This window comes from Parasteatoda tepidariorum, chromosome 2, assembly GCF_043381705.1.
Source record: "Parasteatoda tepidariorum isolate YZ-2023 chromosome 2, CAS_Ptep_4.0, whole genome shotgun sequence".
Classification (NCBI taxonomy): domain Eukaryota; kingdom Metazoa; phylum Arthropoda; class Arachnida; order Araneae; family Theridiidae; genus Parasteatoda; species Parasteatoda tepidariorum.
In genome coordinates, this window is record NC_092205.1 from 26,223,718 (window position 1) to 26,242,981 (window position 19,264).

Here is a 19,264-nt window from a genome sequence, read left to right on the forward strand (position 1 = left end):
TCTTTTTTTCCATTCATCATTTAAGGTTCGATTCTTATGTTTTGTCAAAGTTTCTCAGGCGGGACGCCGTCCTTAGTGTTGATTGGTTTTTCTATGTTTGGCCTTCATACCAGGTAACCCGTTGCCTTATTGATCGAAGATGCATTAGGTTGATATATTTTGTATTTTAAATCATTATGTTCTGTTGTGGCCGGCGGTGATAGACGCATAAACGAACTGACGTCAGAAACTGATTTGTCTTGTCTAGATGTTCTTAGTTATGTTTTCATAAAGTTCGATAATCCTGTTCGTCGAATTTTAAGAATAAAAATAGTTTTATTTTAACCTGTCGTTCATGCACCCAAGCAGTACACCCTTTGTTCTTTGTATTTAAATTGTACTGGTTTTTCTTGCAAAGATAACTAAGTTCGTGAAACACCGCAAAGAACCTGCTTTGGATTGAAAGAAATTTCGCTAAGTTCTTTTACCCTTCCACCCGCCGGTGTTGCTATGCGGTGAATATTGTTTGAGTGGTTCTGGTGTTGCCATGGGAACAGCTTGTAGCAGCACTGTCGTCGACGCGAATGCTTCGGAAGATCCGCAAGAAATGGCTGCGGAAGACGAGGCACCTTTTTATGAAAATGAATTGGTATTTATTTTAATTTTCATTTCTAAATTTCGCCCAATTGTTTTCGTATTTAAAATTATTTTATCAACTTTTGTTTTTCCACCGTTATTGATTTCACGTTTGTTTACTCTTTTCTTATTTCCTCGCTAATATGCCCCATTCAGAAATATAGCACAATTTGCATTTAAATATAGCACATTATTTTAAGGTTTCGTTTTTTAATTTCTATAATTTTTATTTAAAAAAAAACGTGGCTGGAAATTTTTTTATTGGTTATTTGTCATAATTATAGTACAATAACAATATATTGAAAATATTTAGTTCATTAGTTAATTTCAAGCATTTAGTTAACTGAGTGTTTGAAATAACTATTTAAGTTTTGTTTAAATATTTAAAAAAAATAAAATAAAAATATTTGTAGGGTGAAATGGCACAGAATGGGTCTTCCAACCAAGAGAATGCAACTTCCAACAACATTGATGAAGGATTATATTCCAGACAACTGTAAGTTATTTTTCTTTTCATCCTAAAACTTTAAAGTGTTATTGTTTGGGAGTTCTGATGTTTGTTTAGTTATAATTTCTCAGTAAAATTGTTATGATTGGGCGATACTAGAAATAAGAATCAAAAGTTTAAAAAAAATTTCTTAAAGAGGAATTAAAAAATTTTAATATTTTACCAGTAAATATTCATTGAAAGTCAAGAATTTTCTCTCATTCTTAAACATACTCTATGATATACGGGATTATATTATCAAATTATACTCCTAATTATTTTTTTAAAAAATTAGTATTCAGAGATGATTGTGTTCTGGAAATCTGGATTTTCGAATTTTTCGCCAACTGGGATCCAGAAATCCAAGGTCCAGAAGTTTCAATAAATCATTGATAACATTTGTGTATAAAAAATTTTTTATATTTTTATTTAACAACATCTCTTTCATTTGTAAATATTTTTGTGATTAGATATTAAAGTAAACTTATTCATTTAAATTTTACTGCTTACAATTTTAATTACAATTTCATGTTTTTAAAGTATAAATGATTTAAATTTATAAAGATATTAATTTTTTGATGTATGTCTTTAATGATTTAAAAAAAATTTGAGAATTTATATCAAATTTATTTAGGGATTTGGTGATCATAAAGACAAAAAATTTTAAAATTCAGTTTCATATGACTACTTTAAATATCCAATGATTTGTAATATATAAAAGACAAAATGAAGAAAAAATAAACTTTGTCAAAAACTTTTTGGAATTAAATTGGTTATGCTTGTCAAGTTTTTAATGTGTGTCATGAATTTTAAATACATTATATGCTATTTTACTTATCAAATTAACCTATATACATTAAATAAAACTTATATTATTACATAAATATACTTGAAGTATAGACCTCTAACTTGAAAAAAACATTTGATGGAAATTCTAAAGATGCAAAGTTGTTTTAAAAAAATCATTCTAAACTTTGATCGGGAAAAAAATATTTTAATAGTTTTCTTGGTCATGTTTTTATTATGACACTTTAAGAGTTAGTTTGCTAGAAGTGCAGATTATTAAGAATCATTTGTTATATTAAAATTAATGCTTTTAATAGCTATTTGTTGACAATTCCATTGTTATAATTTTAGATATATTGCTGTAGTGAGAATTTTGAAGTAAAAATTTTGAAATTCACAAAAAAAAACTAAATTTTTATTCCAATAAAAGTGAAATCTAAAACAATAATTACTCTTTGTAAAAATTTTGCATCTATTTTAATTCCTTGCAAAGATTAGAGCTCTCAAAATAAAACAAAAGAAAAAATTAAGGGTTTGTTTATTTTGTTCAAATCTAAAATCTCTAATATATTTTGTGTTGATTTTATGATAATGTTTATATATTAGTGTATATATTTATACTTTCAGGTTTTAAATATATGATGAAGTTTTAAATAGCACTCCAAAATTTTTTTATCTTTTCGGTTTTTTGAAAATTATCAAAAGTTAAAATCTGGAACTGGTTTTTGGCAACTCTTAAGAAATAAATTATCTTACTGGTCATTCAAATAACTTGTGATAGTATTACTATTACTAGGACATCAAATATTTTCAGTTTGTAAATAACTTATAACATTTTGAATTTTTGGCATTAAAAATAATATACTTAGCTATCAGGGTTGGGTTTTTGACATGACAAGGGTATAATACTGGTTTAACCCGTCAAAAATGTCAAAAACTGAAGTTTGCCAAGAAAATATATAACATTGCATTTACTTTTTCTNCCAACCTAGTTAGCTATATATGAATGCAGATATCTAAACAACATGAATGAAGTAAAAGTGAGTAGTGTCACAAGAAAAAGGCATATTGTGTTTCCTTCTCTCAGTCTGTGTTTTGACACTTTTAAGGTTTTATCAAGCTGAAACTATAGTATGTCTGTTTTTGTGGCATTATTTGTTCGTTATTTTTGTTTTTTATTAATAAATGCAATGTTGAAATAGAAGAGAATTTCTGTTCTAACTTTTAAAAAATATAGTATTTTCAGATGCTTTAATATTTCCTATAATATTTCCATTTCAGCTATGTTTTGGGTCATGAGGCCATGCGGCGTATGGCTACAGCAGAAATACTTATTTGTGGCGCTAAAGGTTTAGGTATTGAAGTGGCAAAGAATATTATCCTTAGTGGTGTGAAAAGTGTCACCGTTCACGATAATAATTCATGTGAAATAAAAGATCTGTCTTCTCAGGTATGTTTGTATTAAAAGACATTTTATTATTAAATTCAGTCTTAGCAATGATTTCAGAATAAGAATGCAATAGGGTTAAAAAAAGATTTTTTTTTTTTAAATCTTAATAACTTAGATAGGTTTTTTAAAGACTTTAAAATATATTTCTTTTTAATGAAAAGACTAAAATTCATTTTTCCATTTCCTTCCATAATACCAATGTAATTTCAAAATTAAGTGTTTGTAACATGTTTGTGTTAAAATCACTCTCTCCCTCTCTTTTTTTATGTATTTTAACTAATAGTGAATCTGTTTATTAAGAATTTTGTTCTGCCCTTGTATTTATAATGATGCTAAACGCGCGTGCAATATGGTTGTAGGGCAGCAGGCAACAAGAGCTCGCTGTGGTTTAAATTACTATTGATTATTTTTTTTCTCCCAACTACTTAATTCATTTATTGACATTTGCAACATATTGAATTACTTTTTTACAATTTTAGAATGAGGATTAAATTGTTATCAGACATAACGATTGGTTCTCTGTTTAATGACTTAAAAAGCCTCATGCCAAATAATCCTCGATAGAATTTGTGTAATATCAATTGTTTGTTGCAAATTACCGTTTTTATTTATTTATTTTCTTTGCTGGCACAGATTTTATTAGTTTAAGAATAAAAAAAAACATTTTAAAAAATCTTATTACATCAATTGCCGTCTCACTTAAATAACTTTTCCCCAGTTTTTGTAGCCCATTATAGAGACAGTCTTCCGTACTGGATAATTAGATATTCGTAGTAGTAGTTGCATAAAAAGGATGTCTCTATCATTTCAATTTTGATCTTGCTTTCTTCATGGGCATCCTAAATTTAATCTAAATCTCTTAACTCAATTTTAATATTTTCTCAGTTTAAGAAATTCTATAATCAAATATCTTTCTTTTTTCTCTCTACCTCAATACAACTAATTTAAGGAAACTTAATGCAGGTTAAAGTATTCTGCCCTGAAACAGAATGTAACTTGTCCTGAAATAGGGATTATCCTTAAGTAGAGTTGTAAAATAGAGATTAAACTGTATTATAAATTTGCAAAACCATCAAGTAATTAATAAATTTTTCTTTAGATACACTTTTTTTCAGATCATACTTAATCTTTTTTTAATGTCTAATTTTATAAAGTTGAAAAAGTTAGGTATGTATATTATTAGTGATCAACATGAGAAGCGAAAGAAATTAATAGCAAATAGAAATGTCCGATGTTCCCTAAACAACTGACTTTATGGTGCAAAAGATGCTAGAACATATTAAAGTGTTGTGGAAAAAAACAGCTTTTTTTAGAATTTAATGAATAAAAATGTATGTTTATTTATAGATTGGTATTTTTAACTTAACATTTCTCTACAGTATTACCTGACAAAAGCTGATGTTGGTAAAAACCGAGCTGAAGTTAGTGTGGAACACCTCAGAGAACTTAACCGATATGTCTCTGTTCATGCTCATACAGATAATCTCTCTGAAGATTTCTTGAGGAAGTTCAGGGTATGTTTATTACTTTCTTAATTTTGGTATACAAATGCATTTACATGATTTTATGATAGGATAACCCTATGTTTGGTTAAAATGTTATGCCTTGCTTATTGTTTAAAAAGAAAATTAAGTAATTTTAATACAATATTATCAGGTCTATTTGAACTCCCATTTTTAACTAACATGTGGTGATTTTTGTGTTCGTTCAGGGGATTAGTGATTCCCTGAATTTAAATTTGTAAAAGAAATTTCCAACTAATTGCAACTCTGTTATCCAAAACTAAACACAAAATAGTTTGGAAAAAAAATCTTCAAATTTTTGTCATCTTTTAATCATAAAATATTGATAATCAATTTAATAAAATGTCATAAAAAATTTGCGCTTATAAAAAATTTGCACTTTCACTGCAGCATTCTGTTTTTTTTTCCTTCTTTTTTTTTAAGCAATTTTAAAGTTACACAGGTTTCAAATGCTGAAACCATTTATAAATTATATCATTTATTTTTCAATTTTTAAGACTCTTGAATTAAGTTAAAAAGTTAGCTTAAGTAAATTTTTTTTTTGCTATGAAATTTTATAATGGAGAATTGAGAGTCACATACTTCTTTACTATTTTTTAGGAGAAAAATAAATCAAAATTTTTGAGATGCATAGTAGTTGTTCCACAAATTTGAATTGATCTCTCTGTATAGGTTGTTTAAAATGATTATAATCCAAATAATTATTCCTTAATCACAGAATTTTACAATTGCAAACTAAAGAGTTCTTCACTAAATAGTTTTTTATTTACAATTTGGTGCAAAACTAACAAAACACTTTATTTCATAAAGAAGTTCAGATTTTTAAAAAAATCTGTTGATCAAATTACAATTTTATAAACAGTGTATCACCGTGGCAGAATTGTGGCGACATTGTCTCAGAACTAGGACTGGGCGATATTAGAAATTATGTATCGTGATGCATCGTCAGTTTTGCATCGCGATATAGCGATGTATCGCGATATAGTATTTTTGAATTTCATTTACTTGTAAGGTACAGAAAGTCAATTTCTATCAAAACTTCATGCTCAGATTGATTTAAATCAATTTATAAATTTGAAGATATCTATGTTTTGCTTAAGAAAGATATTAAATAAATTGTCTACAATGTACAAATCTTACTTAAAATATTTATTGAAATGTTTGTTTAGAAATTCATAATACACGTAAAACAAAGTGTTAACATTTTTTTAAAGCGTTTTTTTACGAATTAATATTTTCTTGTACTATTATGCATACATAATTATCAAGTTCGATCGTAATGTTCAATTTCTAAATGAAGCGTTAAAAATGATTTGTATGTTTAAAACAAAGTGCTAAATAAATTTTTGAAAAAAAAAAAGCTTTTAAAACACTATTTTTTATTATTATCATTTCAGTTATTATAGTTCTATTATAGCTCATTTACGTCGCACTAGAGCTGCACAATGGGCTATTGGCGACGGTCTCAGAAACATTCCTGAGGATGATCCGAAGACATGCCATCACAATTTTGATGCACGCGAAGTCGAGCGCTTTACGGTCGAACAGTTAAAGGACCAATACCGCACACCCTCGGTCCCTACGCAGACTGATCCAAGTGGTCACTTACCCGCAAACTGCCCCCAGCCAGTGATGCTTGACTTCGATGATCTGCAGGGAACCGTGTCTTAACGATCAGTCCACTGCGGGACCTTATCATTTCAGATAAATAATTAAATTAAATAATGATCGAATTATGAACAAAAAACAAAGATTTAATTTCTTAAAACTAAAAAAAATTGTGATTTTCGATAATATATTTAGCTAATTAACAAAGAATATGAAAAGAATATTTTTTAAAGAAAATTATTATGCTCTCTAATAAAACGAAGTGCTAAATGATTTAAAAAAAAGAGTAAAATACGCAAACCTTTCAAATTTTTTTGCATAAGCAAAGTTGATTTATTTATGTCCAAATCCAAATGACAGAAATAAATTTTGTTTTAACTTTATTTCTAAAAATAAAAACAACAAGATTTATAAATTTAAAATCGGTAATAAAAACTCATTAAATTATTAGAAGTTTCATCCAAAAAGTTCTTAATAAATTAAAAGAAAGTAAAAAAATAACCTAACAAATTCAATTCTTTATGGGCGCCTAAATTAGATTGCCGATAATTTTCACATTTAAAAATAAAAAGTTTCTTTAAAAAAAAACTTATCTAATTAATGAAGAAACTCTTCTTTATATCAGAATTATCAGTAATATATTATTATATCTTCAGAACAAGGTAACATAGGCGATCACGAAGTTAGTCCCACTAAAAATAATCTACAAGAAAGGTCGCGACAAAGAAAATAAAAGCTAAGAGGTGCGAAAAGGAACAGGCGATATAACGATATGTGTTCTCAAAACTTTGATTCTGATTCTACAGCTCACCAATCAAGGCCATTTCTACATAACGAAACGAGCATCGTCTTCCACAGCGCGAGTCGACATCGGAACGTAAGAGAAGAGTCTTATATCGTTATCTTATATCCTTGCGTGTCTTATATCGTTTTGCGCTCGTTGTCTTTACTCGACGGCTTAAATCAGATTTCTGATGCATCGCCTTGAACGAAAGTCGCTGTATCGTCTTGCCGATATATGCATTAAATCGATATGTCTCGATACATCGATTTATAGCCCAGTCCTACTCAGAACATAACCAATTTTTTGCAGGATTTTTCCTTTGGGATTTTTCCTTTTGTTTTCTCTCCTGCAGAAATTTTTGAAATATCTTTTCTTCAGAATTATGTCCAAAAGATGCCTTTCTCCCTCATGAATAGGGGGGGGAGGAAATGCTTGTGAGTTTTCTATTCTTATTTGAAAATAATGAAGTAAAAAATCTGGTTTTCTTTCCTGCAGAAATTTTTTTTCTATTTGTTTCTGCATAGCTTTTAAAATCTGATATATTTTAATCGATATTTTTTATGACAACAACTGAATCTCGAAATGAAAACATGCTTTTAGTAACTCTGTTTTAAAGAGTTTGATTTGTTCGATTTTGCTTTCGATCTTTTTTTCGGTAGTTACTGCTGTGGATTTAACGATTTTTTAAAAAAATTATGTTTCTTAATGTTATGATGATTTACAAAATGTGAAAAAGGAAATAATTCGTGTGATTCCCTCTACAAAATAAAATAATATTTCTCATAATATTAGAATAAAAAAATTTTACAAAATTATTTTATTTGATTCCCCCCCCCAGTTGAAGTTGTCGTTTCTGTTACTTTAAATTAGTAACATGCATAATTGTTATTTTTAAAAGTATCATGCTGCTAGAGAGTTTTGTCACAGAAAGCCTGAACAATTTCTACCACAAGGCTGTATATTAAATCTTCAGATTCTCTTTGTTAGAAATGATTACAGTTGAATGTTAAAGTAATGACATTAAAGTTTTTAACTGCAATTATTTTATTGATAATAATATTTTTTGTATGTTCAAAAACAGGTTTTGTAGAACAATATCCTAATTTAATAAATAACTGATGTTTAAGTTTATATTTTTCTTCCCTCACAATTTGTTTGGGGTTCAGAGTCTTCTGCGTCGAAAAATATAGCATATAAAAAATATTCTCTGAATTTTTATTACTGAAAACTATATAAGTATGAAGACACTGTTTTTAATTAAAAATGGTTTTAGTATTTTGATTTTTTTTTCACGTTTGATTTTAAATAACAGCTAAATTTGTATAAATTATAATCCAGTATTTTTATATTGGTGGACATGATTATATTGTAATAAGTAAAGTACCAAACTTTAATTTGTTTTTTGCTATTTTAATTGTGGAAATTAAGACTAATTATAAATGTATCTATTAATCTTGCTGTAAGTATATAGCTGTTAATTTCTTGCTTTCAGGTTGTGGTCTTAACTGATTCTTCATTGGAAGAACAGCATACTGTAGGAGATTTTACTCACACGAATAATATTGCCTTAATAATTGCTGATACAAAGGGTCTTTTTGGGTTGGTATTGGATATTTTCATTTTTATAAACTAGCCTGAATTTCTTATTTACACGATTTAACGTGAAGCATTTATTATAAAAAGATTGTTTTTTCTAAATATTTTGTAGAATTTTTATACAATATCGTATTTTAAGACTTCTTTTGAACTTCTCTTTTTTATTTATTTATTATTTTTTTGTGACTAGATTAAGCCACGGTTAAGTACCTTATACTGCCTTGTTGAACAGAATTAATTTGTTTAAAGCTGAAAATTGTCTTAATACTTAAGTTCATTTTTTTTTAACAAAACATTGTTTTGACCAGATTAGATTTAGGCAATCTTTAACCATTAAAAGACTGCTGCTAACTCCCGATGGTTTTAAAATTGTTCTTCATAAGATATTACTTCATATGATTTAAGAAGCTAAATAAAAAACAACTAAGTCAGTTGGTTAAATGGCATCTCAGAAAATTTTGAATCTGTTTTAATGTCTGTGCTTATTTCTTTTATAGTCAAATATTTTGTGATTTCGGAGAAGATTTTACTGTTCATGATGTCAAAGGAGAACAGCCTTTATCAGCAATGATTGCTTCCGTTAGTAAAGTATGTATATATCTGAAATTCTTATTCGCTTTTCTTTTCTTTGAAAAATTTCCATTTTGTGTTAAATTAGTCTTGTTAATTAGCATTACTTCCCAATAGTTTGAATTAACTTTAAAAAAATTTCATATTTTTAATGCCTTTTCTGGTTGCAGGAAAACAATGGTGTTGTTACATGCCTTGATGAAACAAGACATGGCTTTGAAGACGGTGACTATGTAACATTCTCTGAAATACAGGGTATGGTTGAATTAAATGGCTGTGAACCAAGAAAAGTCCAAGTTTTAGGTAAATTTCTTTAGTAATTTATTTTCTACATTTGTAATTTTATTCAAATTAGTTTTAATTTAAATTCTGAACCAATGTGGTAGATATATGCACAAATATTTTCTTCCTAATCAAATCATCCAGTTGTAAACTTAGTAAAAATTTAAAACTGTCTATAGAATCTGTCAGGGTTGTCCTAATTTTTAAAATAGATAAAAATTTCATGGTGATTTTTATCCTTCAAGCTGATTTTTAAAAATTGTTCAGCATACTATGCAATTATTAAACATTGATAGTAATTGATAGATTAGAGCACAATTATGCATTCAATGTATTAAATTTTATTAGTCAGGTGCATATGAAAATTAAGAAAAAATGGAAATTTGTTTTTCTAAAATGAATTGAGTAAAAATCTAAAGCATCAGATATATTTTATGTATAAGTATTTTAATTTTTTTAAAAGGTTTTTAGGCATAACTTATGCCCATTTCAAACTAAATTAATAATTGACTTGTAACATTATTGCACTGATTCATTTGAAAGTTTAAACTGCATATTTAAAAGTAATTAATATGCCAAAAAATATTTTATTTGTAGCTGATAAGGTGCATAACATGAAATTTTTATATACTGGCAATGAAAAACTCATTTTTTCAATCACATTTTAACAGTTAACATAAAAATGCAAGACATGAAAAGCATCCAATATCTGTCATCTTTTTTTCAGGTCCATACACGTTTAGCATTGGAGACACATCAAATTATGGAGAATATATTAGAGGAGGTGTGGCAACTCAAGTCAATATGCCAAAAAAAATTACATTCGTAAGAAAACATTTTTAATGAATTTTTTTAAGATTTTATTTGAATCAATAATGAATTAATTTATAATCCCTACAAAATGTGAACCGTTAATTATTTCCATAAATCATTCCTCAAGGATTATTCATTTCACTTTGTTTATTATTTTTAATCGAAGTTGACATCTGCGTATAAAGAGATATAGCTTTTAGTTATTGGGGAAATTAGAGTATTTACTATTTTTGAAGTATAAAACTTAATCAGCCCTTATGCAATTAGTGAAAATTCTTTTGAACTTGAATTCCATTGCTGCATAATTTAATATAAACCATTTCAAATGTTAACAAAAGACTAAAATTCTGTTTTATTTGTTTGTTAATTCACAATTAAAAACTTCAATGATCATCAGATGTTTTTAAGTGACATGAAATTAAGACTTTATTTGAAACAATAAAATATTTTAAAAAGGAGTTAAATTTTTAAATATTCGTCTTGTAAGTCAAGTATAAGCACATTCTTTGGCACTTTAACCATTTTGGCGAAGGGGTGCACATTTTAAAATGATTTCTCACCATTCAGAAGTTAATCATTTCAAAAATGGTTTAAATTATAACCTGAAAACCAATACAAATTAATGCAATAGTGATAGTTTTATTCAATATATTCCTTGATCTCTTTTTTTACCCATTTAATTTTATGATCAATTTAAGGAGACAATTGTTTTGAAGCAAGACGATTACAATTGTTTTGAAATAGAATGAAATTTGAATAGAATGAATGAAATGTAAGCGAGAAAATTTTTTCACAAGTACGTGTAGGTTCAAATACAGAGTGAAATTGTAAAGCAGGGGTGCACAACCTGCGGCCCGCCAACTATTGATGTGCGGCCCGCGAGATCTTCTGAACACAATTTTCTTCTTTTTTTTTTAACTGTGAAAATTTTGAATTTCTCTTCACAAAATATTAAATCTTAATATGTTACTATAATAGTTAAGTTCTAATTTTTGCTTAAACCCTATAAATTTTCTTTAAAACATTTAGTTCAAATTTATATTACTCATTAAAATAAGTATGTATGTAGTTTTTTTTTTTGCTAATTTATTCTATGAGCATTGTAGTTTTTGTTTGTTCGAGTTTATAGTATCTCTTTTCCTCACATATATATATAAATTTATTAATAAAAAGACAAGAAAAATTTTAAAAATATTAGTTTTTTTTTATTGAATGAATTTAATTTTAATAATTAAAGTATTTAATTTTAAGAAAATATCTTGCTAAATTTACTGATGAAAATATTTATTGTTCAGAGCAATAATTTTGAGATAAAAATTATCATATTTGCCAACCTCATGACTAAATATGTGTGCGGCCCTTAGTCAGTCAACCTGCTGTGCAAGTGGCCTTTCACTCAAAAAGGTTGTGCACCCCTATTGTAAAAGGATTCACCACACCCTTTTTCAAGGTGAATTTCACTGAATGTCTTGACAAGCAAGCCACATGTGGTCTGAGAGTTACTATTTGCAAACCTCTGTTGTAAAAGCTTGATTTTGTGCAACCGATATTTAAGTACAGAAAGATAAATTAAAATTTAATTCAAAATAAGTCTGTACTTGACATGATCTTTTTCAGTAAATGTTCTAATAGTGATTTTTATTTTTTCCAGAAATCCTATAAAGAGTCTACAGTAGATCCAGAATTTGTCATGTCAGATTTTGCCAAGTTAGACTACCCTCCACAGATTCATTTAGCTTTTCAAGCAGCACATGTTTTCAAAAAGAACAATGGCAGGCTGCCCAAACCTTGGAATGCAGTAAATAATATTTATACTTGTATTTTCTCTTTAACTGTTTTGAAAACTTTGCTTGATTTTTTTTCCTTCATGTAATGTATATGTATATATGCATATTTTATTTTATGTATTCACTGTTATTCTGTACGATAGGAAGATGCTGATGATTTTCTGAGTATTGTGAAAGACTTAAACTCGAAGACTGCCAACCCTGTGGACTTAAATGATGACTTGATTCGACGTTTTGCTCATATTTCTGAAGGTGACTTATGTCCCATGCAAGCTGTGATAGGTGGTATAACTGCTCAAGAAATAATGAAGGTAATATTTTTGAGTTATTAAAAAATTAAAGTAACAACTAAGCTGCTGTAATTTTATATCGAATTCCAGAAATTGTATACATTTTTAAGAACTGCATTTAGGTTGCTTAAGATATCTATATTTTCTATCATTGGTGGGGCTCAAATTTTCACTCCAAAAATGTGTGCTTAAGTTTTTATCATAGGGAAAGTAGCAAATGAATTTCCCTCTATTTTATTATATTTTAGGGAGAAAGGGAAACATTAATAATTAAAGTTGGTTAAATAAATAGGTTGTGCGATTCCCACAAAAAGTAAAGGGGAAAGTGTCTTTAATTAATGCGAGTAAAAAATAGATTTAAGGACAAGATGTGAATATAAAAGTGAGAAAGCGTTTTTATATATATGTATGTGTGTGTATAAATTAATATATGAAATTTCCATTCTGATATTCAATTAAATGTTATTCAAAACTCTAGATAGATATCCAGAAATGATTTGTTTATGATACGATTCTAAAGAATTAATATTGTCAAAAGGTATTGGGCAAAAATAAAAGATTTTGCTAATTGCTATTGACCAGTTTTTTAAAATGTGAATACTTTTTAAAATTTAACATGATTGTAAAAGAAGTTGATATCAATAATGTAAAACAATTCTTTTGAAACATTTCTCTAAAACACGGTAAGTGTGAAATAAAGTAATTTTCAGTGTATGAAAGTTTTACATATTTATTTAAAAATAATAAAATGAACATGGGATGCATTTTCACTATAAAGTCTATACCAGCCTTTTTGGTTTTCAACTAAGCATTTGGAATTTACTGTCCAAAACCTGTAATTTTAAAAAACCACTAAAACACTTTAAAACTTCAATACATTTACTACACTTGTATAAAGAGAAAATCTCTAGAATTAAGCAGCTATGCAATGTTTTTTTATTTCTAGGCAAGTAGTGGCAAATTCCATCCTATAGTGCAGTGGCTCTACTTCGATGGCTGTGAGTGCCTACCGGATGAGCCTGTGAATGAAGAATTAGCCCAACCTGTGAGTTTTCTTTCATTTCATTATAAATTTTTTCATTAATGGCACTGTTTACATTGATCATTTGATTGCATTCAGGTGAGAAATATCTCACTTAGCCTATAAAAGAAGACTGATTGAAATATACCAATGAATACAATGACATATTCTGGTTGATACTTCTTTTGGTCAGCTTTCAGTGATGTTGAACCTATTGATTGAAAATCAAAGTTTTGTACAATGTAATTTTTTGTATAAAGCTTTTCGAAAATAAGTGAATTCGTAGGATTATTTAATCTTGCAAACTATTTATTATTTAACCCTTTGACTGCTAACTCCCCCCAGTTAGAAGTCTTCGTTTGATAGTGCACGACCAGCATGCTATACTTTTTCGTGCTATAATTGAGTGGCTGGCGTGTATATACTCATTGTAATATAGTAATCAATACAATTACCAAAACTTTAAGCAAATCCAATTTTTTTTTTTTTAGTTTTCACTTTTTTTATTCGCCAATTATAACGTTTAAAAACACCATGATTTAATGGTTATAATGTGTACATTTGGATATTAAAAATTGAACAAATAACTAGCAAGCAGCATAAACTATTAAACAAAAGCTTTTTTTTTAAAGGTATAAAAAATTAATAGTTCAATTGGGTAATTGGCAGAAATATGCATCCATATTAGTCTAAAGATTAAGATTTTTTTTTTAAAGTATTCATAACTGTTTTAAATAAGAACTTGCATTTGATTTACAGGATTTATTTTGTGCTTGCGAAAATTTGTTTGTAAATAATTGGTAACTTTAAATTATGTGTAAAGTGGTACAATAATGTGTAAAGTGGTTAATAGGTCAACAAATAGTGTTCTGCATTTCTTTTTTCTGAATTCAAACGTCTAGATTCTCTCTCAATACATACATATTTCTCTTGACTCTGAATTGTTGCATAGGGCTTCTAACATAGTTCTCCATCTCACTCTTTTGTGACCAGATATTTTGTTTCTCTCCATGTCTTTCTTATTGTTTTCATTGTCATACTAACTAGAGCAGACATATTTGGTTGAGAATTTCCATCCACTTCAGGGAAATAGATCTGCATGATTTCAGTTTCAGTAAGTTTTTGGGAGATATGGTTCTTGTAGCCTAAGCTATTCTCAACCCCCAACCTTAAGGGCTAGGGTTTTACTCTTAGTCTAGTGTTTAGCTAAATTGAACAAAAGAGAGCTGGTCCTAACAGCATTAAATGTTAACCAAAATAAAAATCGCTAGGGAAAAAAATGTTTTAATGTCAATTATAGCCATAAGTGCTAAGTCATTATGGTCCCAGAGAATTTAACTAATAATTTGTAAGTTGCTATTTGCGTGTAATTAGTTCTACATTTAAAAAAAATACCTATCTGTAAATGATCCTTCTGTTTAAAATAGTGTTGGGACTAATTAAATTAAACTGAGTCTCCTGGTGTAAAACTTAATTGGTGCTGTAAGTTCATTGAAGCAAGATTTAGCTTTTTTATCGTGTACAACAGGAAGCTAAATTATGGTAGAAATCATCTCTACTTAATTTTCTATCCATTTGTAATTCTTTTTAGGATATTAAAAATAAAATATTACTTCAATAGTAAGTTATGATTGGGATTTAATCCATGCAAAATGGGAGAAACTAAAAATGCATATTGTTTAGTTTTTTTTTTTTNAAATAAAGGCCTCATTATGCATTTCAACATTGGCAATATGCTAAATTGTCATGTTTTCCTGTTTGGACCAGCTATTTAAGCTGGTTATTGATACAATTAGTTATTCAGTACAAAATATATTCATTCATATAGCACCCATTTTATCATTTTTGAATCAGTTATTTAGGCTGTTTACTGATTCAATTAAAAATTGTATATCAAGTAATTCCCATCCTACTGACTATAATTAGAGTTAGTACATTTTCAATAATTAGCATTTTAATGTGTTTTTGACAGTTGAAGTAAGTAGAAATAAGCAAATATTTAATCCTGCTTCACATGCAGAATTTATAAAGATTCAGTTTTTATAAAAAAAAAAAGTGGCTCAATTTGGTTTTAAAGTTTTTAAATCACTGGCTTTCTATGAAAGCATCAATAAATTAAACTTCATGAAACCTACTATTTTTCAGAACTGAATTATCCTCATTTTATATTTTCAGGTTGGTACAAGATATGATGGCCAAGTAAGTGTATTTGGCAGCGATTTCCAAAAGAAACTCTCAAACTTAACTTATTTTGTTGTTGGTGCGGGTGCTATTGGTTGTGAGCACTTAAAGAATATGGCAATGATGGGTCTCTCAACAGGAGCTGAAGGAAAAGTAATCATCACAGACATGGATCGCATCGAGCGCTCTAATCTCAACAGGCAGTTCTTGTTCAGACCTTGGGATGTCGGTGTAAGTATTTATAATCATTATTTTTATAACTTTTAACATGTAACACGGAGAACCAAAAAGATATTCTGGGTTGGTTCTAATGATTCAAAAAGTTTTACTAAGAATATGCTGATAATTGTATCAATTAAGCTCTGAAATCAAGGCACATGTACTTTTTCTGAATAAACTTCGACAAATTTACATTTTTGACTAATATAGCAAACTGTAGAAGTTGGATACAGTATGAAGAATAGTATGCCAATAAAACATAATCTGAAAGGTACAATTTTTTTTTTTTTTTTTACATTTAAAACTATGTTATAACCAATTAAGCAAAATTGGTATAAAAGTTCTTAAGTAATTAAAACTAATTGAGGCATGAAATTTTTTAACTCAGATATTATTCTATTGTTCTCGTTTGAATTTTGTTATATAAAATAACTTTAATCTTTCTTTTAAAAAATTGCAGCCATTTAAATTTTTTTGGCCTTTATTAATAAAGACTTTTTTTTTTGCATTGATTTATCTTTGGATAAACAAATTTTCATGCATGTGGAATATGGTAAAAAAGGTAAATTAATATTCAGGGACCAATTTTTTTTTTCCCACTGCGCTTTACTTGCCTGGATAATTAGGGCTGTATTTTTCAGATTGCGAAACCCCCCCCCCCTATATTTCATGGTCAAGAATCCAAATATGTAAATTTTTTGACGATATTTTTTAGTTTAAAAAAATTATTTCTATTTATCTTACCAAAAAACTCACTAGGAAACATTTATATTTTCAACGTAAGTTGATTAGATTTAGAAAGCCTGCATGAATAAAATTGGTAGTCTGTAACTTTAAACTGAATTTTTACTAAACTTATGTTTCTTACTCATGAGCTCAATAAATGCTATTTCAGACAAGCCTGGTTGAAGCTCTCTTATACTCTAGTTAATTTGTGAGGTTTTTGATTTTTTTTCTGTGTAACACAAATATGGGTTTGGTTTATAGAAAAAGTTTTTAATTGTAGCAAATTTGTCCCTTGTTTGTTGCCTGATTTAGGTATGGCAATAAAATCGTAACAGCCGAACTGCTATTTGAATCTTCTCTTCAAAATTGCTTTTAAGATAAAAGTTCTCACATAGTATTAAAAGCAGCGAGTATTTGCAGGGTTGCCACAGTCTACTAAAATGCTACTATTTTCGGCCTTAGGCGACTTTTTTCCCCTGAAAAGGCTAAAAAGCTACTATTTTCAGGAATAGGCGACTATTGGGAGACTTTTTTACTCTTAGCGAAGGTATTTTGATACTTTTTCTTATTTTTCGTAGACCTACTGTTACTTTGCGATTGCTGCACAATCGCTGTTATCTTAAACTTTCGTTCTGAACTCAATAGATCAATGAAAAGAAAATATAAAGTAAAAAAGTTTCTTCATTGGTTTTTTTTCAATTATTATTTTTCATTTTAAGCGATACAATTTAATAGGGGTATTTTATACTTAGTTTTATAGAAAGTTAGTTTTTTTAAAATTTTTTTAATGTAGGTAAGTATAATAATTTGATTATTTTTAAACCAATAAATGTTCAGTTGTTTTTATTTGTAAAAAATTAAAATAAAGCTTACCTTTATTTAATTTGCTTTTATTTTTGAGAAACTGAAAACAAAGTTTTAAAAAAATTTGGCTATTAGTTAAAAAACAAATTTTTTTGAAAAAGGAAATATATCTTGAGTTTGCTTTTACTTTGACTTCTTTATTATTTTAATTGAAAAAATTAAGCAATGATATTGATATTATAGTAGAATATGTTTAGAATTAATATTTTCTTTTGTAATAGATTTATTCCTTTTTATATATTTTTGATTGATTTCCCATAGGTAATTTCTNTTTTGTTTAGTATCCTAATATTTTACTTCAAATAGTATGTTTTGATATAATCATGTTGGGAAAATGCAAGAATCTGTTCGTAAATATCTTTTAACAACTTTTTTCTAATTTTATTGCCCAAAAATGATTTAATTTTAAATTATAAGCAGTTAAACTCAAATAAAAATAGTTTTACCAAAACTATGGGTTTTTGACATGACGGTAAAAACCATGGTATAAACCGGTAAAAACTTGCCAACCCTGGTATCACGATTTAAAATTTCTGACATCAACCAATCCTTATCATAGTATTTGACAATTAAGATACAATTTAATTATTTGGCTACTATTTTTGATAAATTTTTGCTCCTGTTCAGGCAACTATTTTTATAGTTTTAGGCAACTATTTTCATGCTTGAAGCTACTAAAAGCAACTATTTTTGTTAATTTTTTACTGTGACAACCCTGTATTTGAGATTGTACTAAGGTATAGATTTTAGTAATCGATTGAATTAAAATTAAATGGTTACAGTAAAACGTTTCATTTACTGCTTTTATTAAAATATTTTTAAAAATTTCCTGCTTTTAAGAAGCGCAAATTATAAAGTTTTTGTAAATGCTATTGAAAACTTAAGTAAATGAATTGAAAATTAACTAAAGAGTCTCCACTTCATACCGAAGCATTCTACTTACAAATTGTCATCTAAAATCTTTAATTGTTTTGCAATATTTAAAATGCCCTGTTGGATAACAAATATATTTTTTACCAGTCACTGGGTACCTGTACCTGTTTTTGGACTCTGAGCATCACCATTCAAAAGTTATTGAGATATTTTGCTTTAATTTTTTTACCTGTACATTAGTTAGATGTTGTAACATGTTTGTTTTAAATGCCCATGCCGTACTTTGTAGGGCATGAAATCCACAATTGCTGGTCAAGCTGTGCTGAAAATGAATCCAGAAGTAAAAGTGGAAGCCCATCAGAACAGAGTTGGATCTGAGACAGAAGCAACTTACGATGACGATTTCTTCGAAGCATTGGATGGTGTTGCCAATGCTTTGGACAATGTAGATGCAAGTGAGTGTCAGTATTCCCTTATTTTTTTTTATTGTGTATGACCTCATAACTAAAAATTTATTTTTATGTTCTATAATAGGAACTTATATGGATAGAAGGTGTGTTTATTATAGGAAGCCCCTTTTAGAATCAGGCACTCTTGGTACCAAAGGAAATGTCCAGGTAAGAAGAGTTTAAACTAAATTTGATTCACTCATATCTATTTATCCTCAATTGTACAGATTATGCCTAATAAAATGTGAAGTCTGAGCTTTCAAAATAACAGATCAGACCCTGATGGGATTTCTTCATGAAAGTCTCCGTTGGCCTTGCATAAAAATCCCATTATTATCAA

The 19,264-nt window shown here is 28.0% G+C and overlaps 1 protein-coding gene across 4 annotated transcripts in view; it reads left to right on the plus strand.

Moving 5' to 3' along the window:
* The window catches only part of LOC107446248 (ubiquitin-like activating enzyme 1), a 44,431-nt gene that overhangs the window by 13,221 nt on the left and 11,946 nt on the right, over window positions 1-19,264 (plus strand). For 3 of the 4 annotated variants that reach the window (XM_043051850.2, XM_071177346.1, XM_071177347.1), the window contains exons 2-14: window positions 1,029-1,111; window positions 3,170-3,338; window positions 4,718-4,852; window positions 8,746-8,852; window positions 9,347-9,437; window positions 9,590-9,722; window positions 10,429-10,526; window positions 12,166-12,312; window positions 12,445-12,612; window positions 13,538-13,636; window positions 15,788-16,024; window positions 18,765-18,930; window positions 19,010-19,092. In XM_043051850.2, coding sequence (XP_042907784.1) covers window positions 1,029-1,111; window positions 3,170-3,338; window positions 4,718-4,852; window positions 8,746-8,852; window positions 9,347-9,437; window positions 9,590-9,722; window positions 10,429-10,526; window positions 12,166-12,312; window positions 12,445-12,612; window positions 13,538-13,636; window positions 15,788-16,024; window positions 18,765-18,930; window positions 19,010-19,092 — 1,716 coding nt within the window. Of the gene's footprint in view, window positions 1-508; window positions 629-1,028; window positions 1,112-3,169; window positions 3,339-4,717; window positions 4,853-8,745; window positions 8,853-9,346; window positions 9,438-9,589; window positions 9,723-10,428; window positions 10,527-12,165; window positions 12,313-12,444; window positions 12,613-13,537; window positions 13,637-15,787; window positions 16,025-18,764; window positions 18,931-19,009; window positions 19,093-19,264 lie in introns of those variants that run through there. The other variant, XM_071177345.1, reaches the window with a different exon arrangement.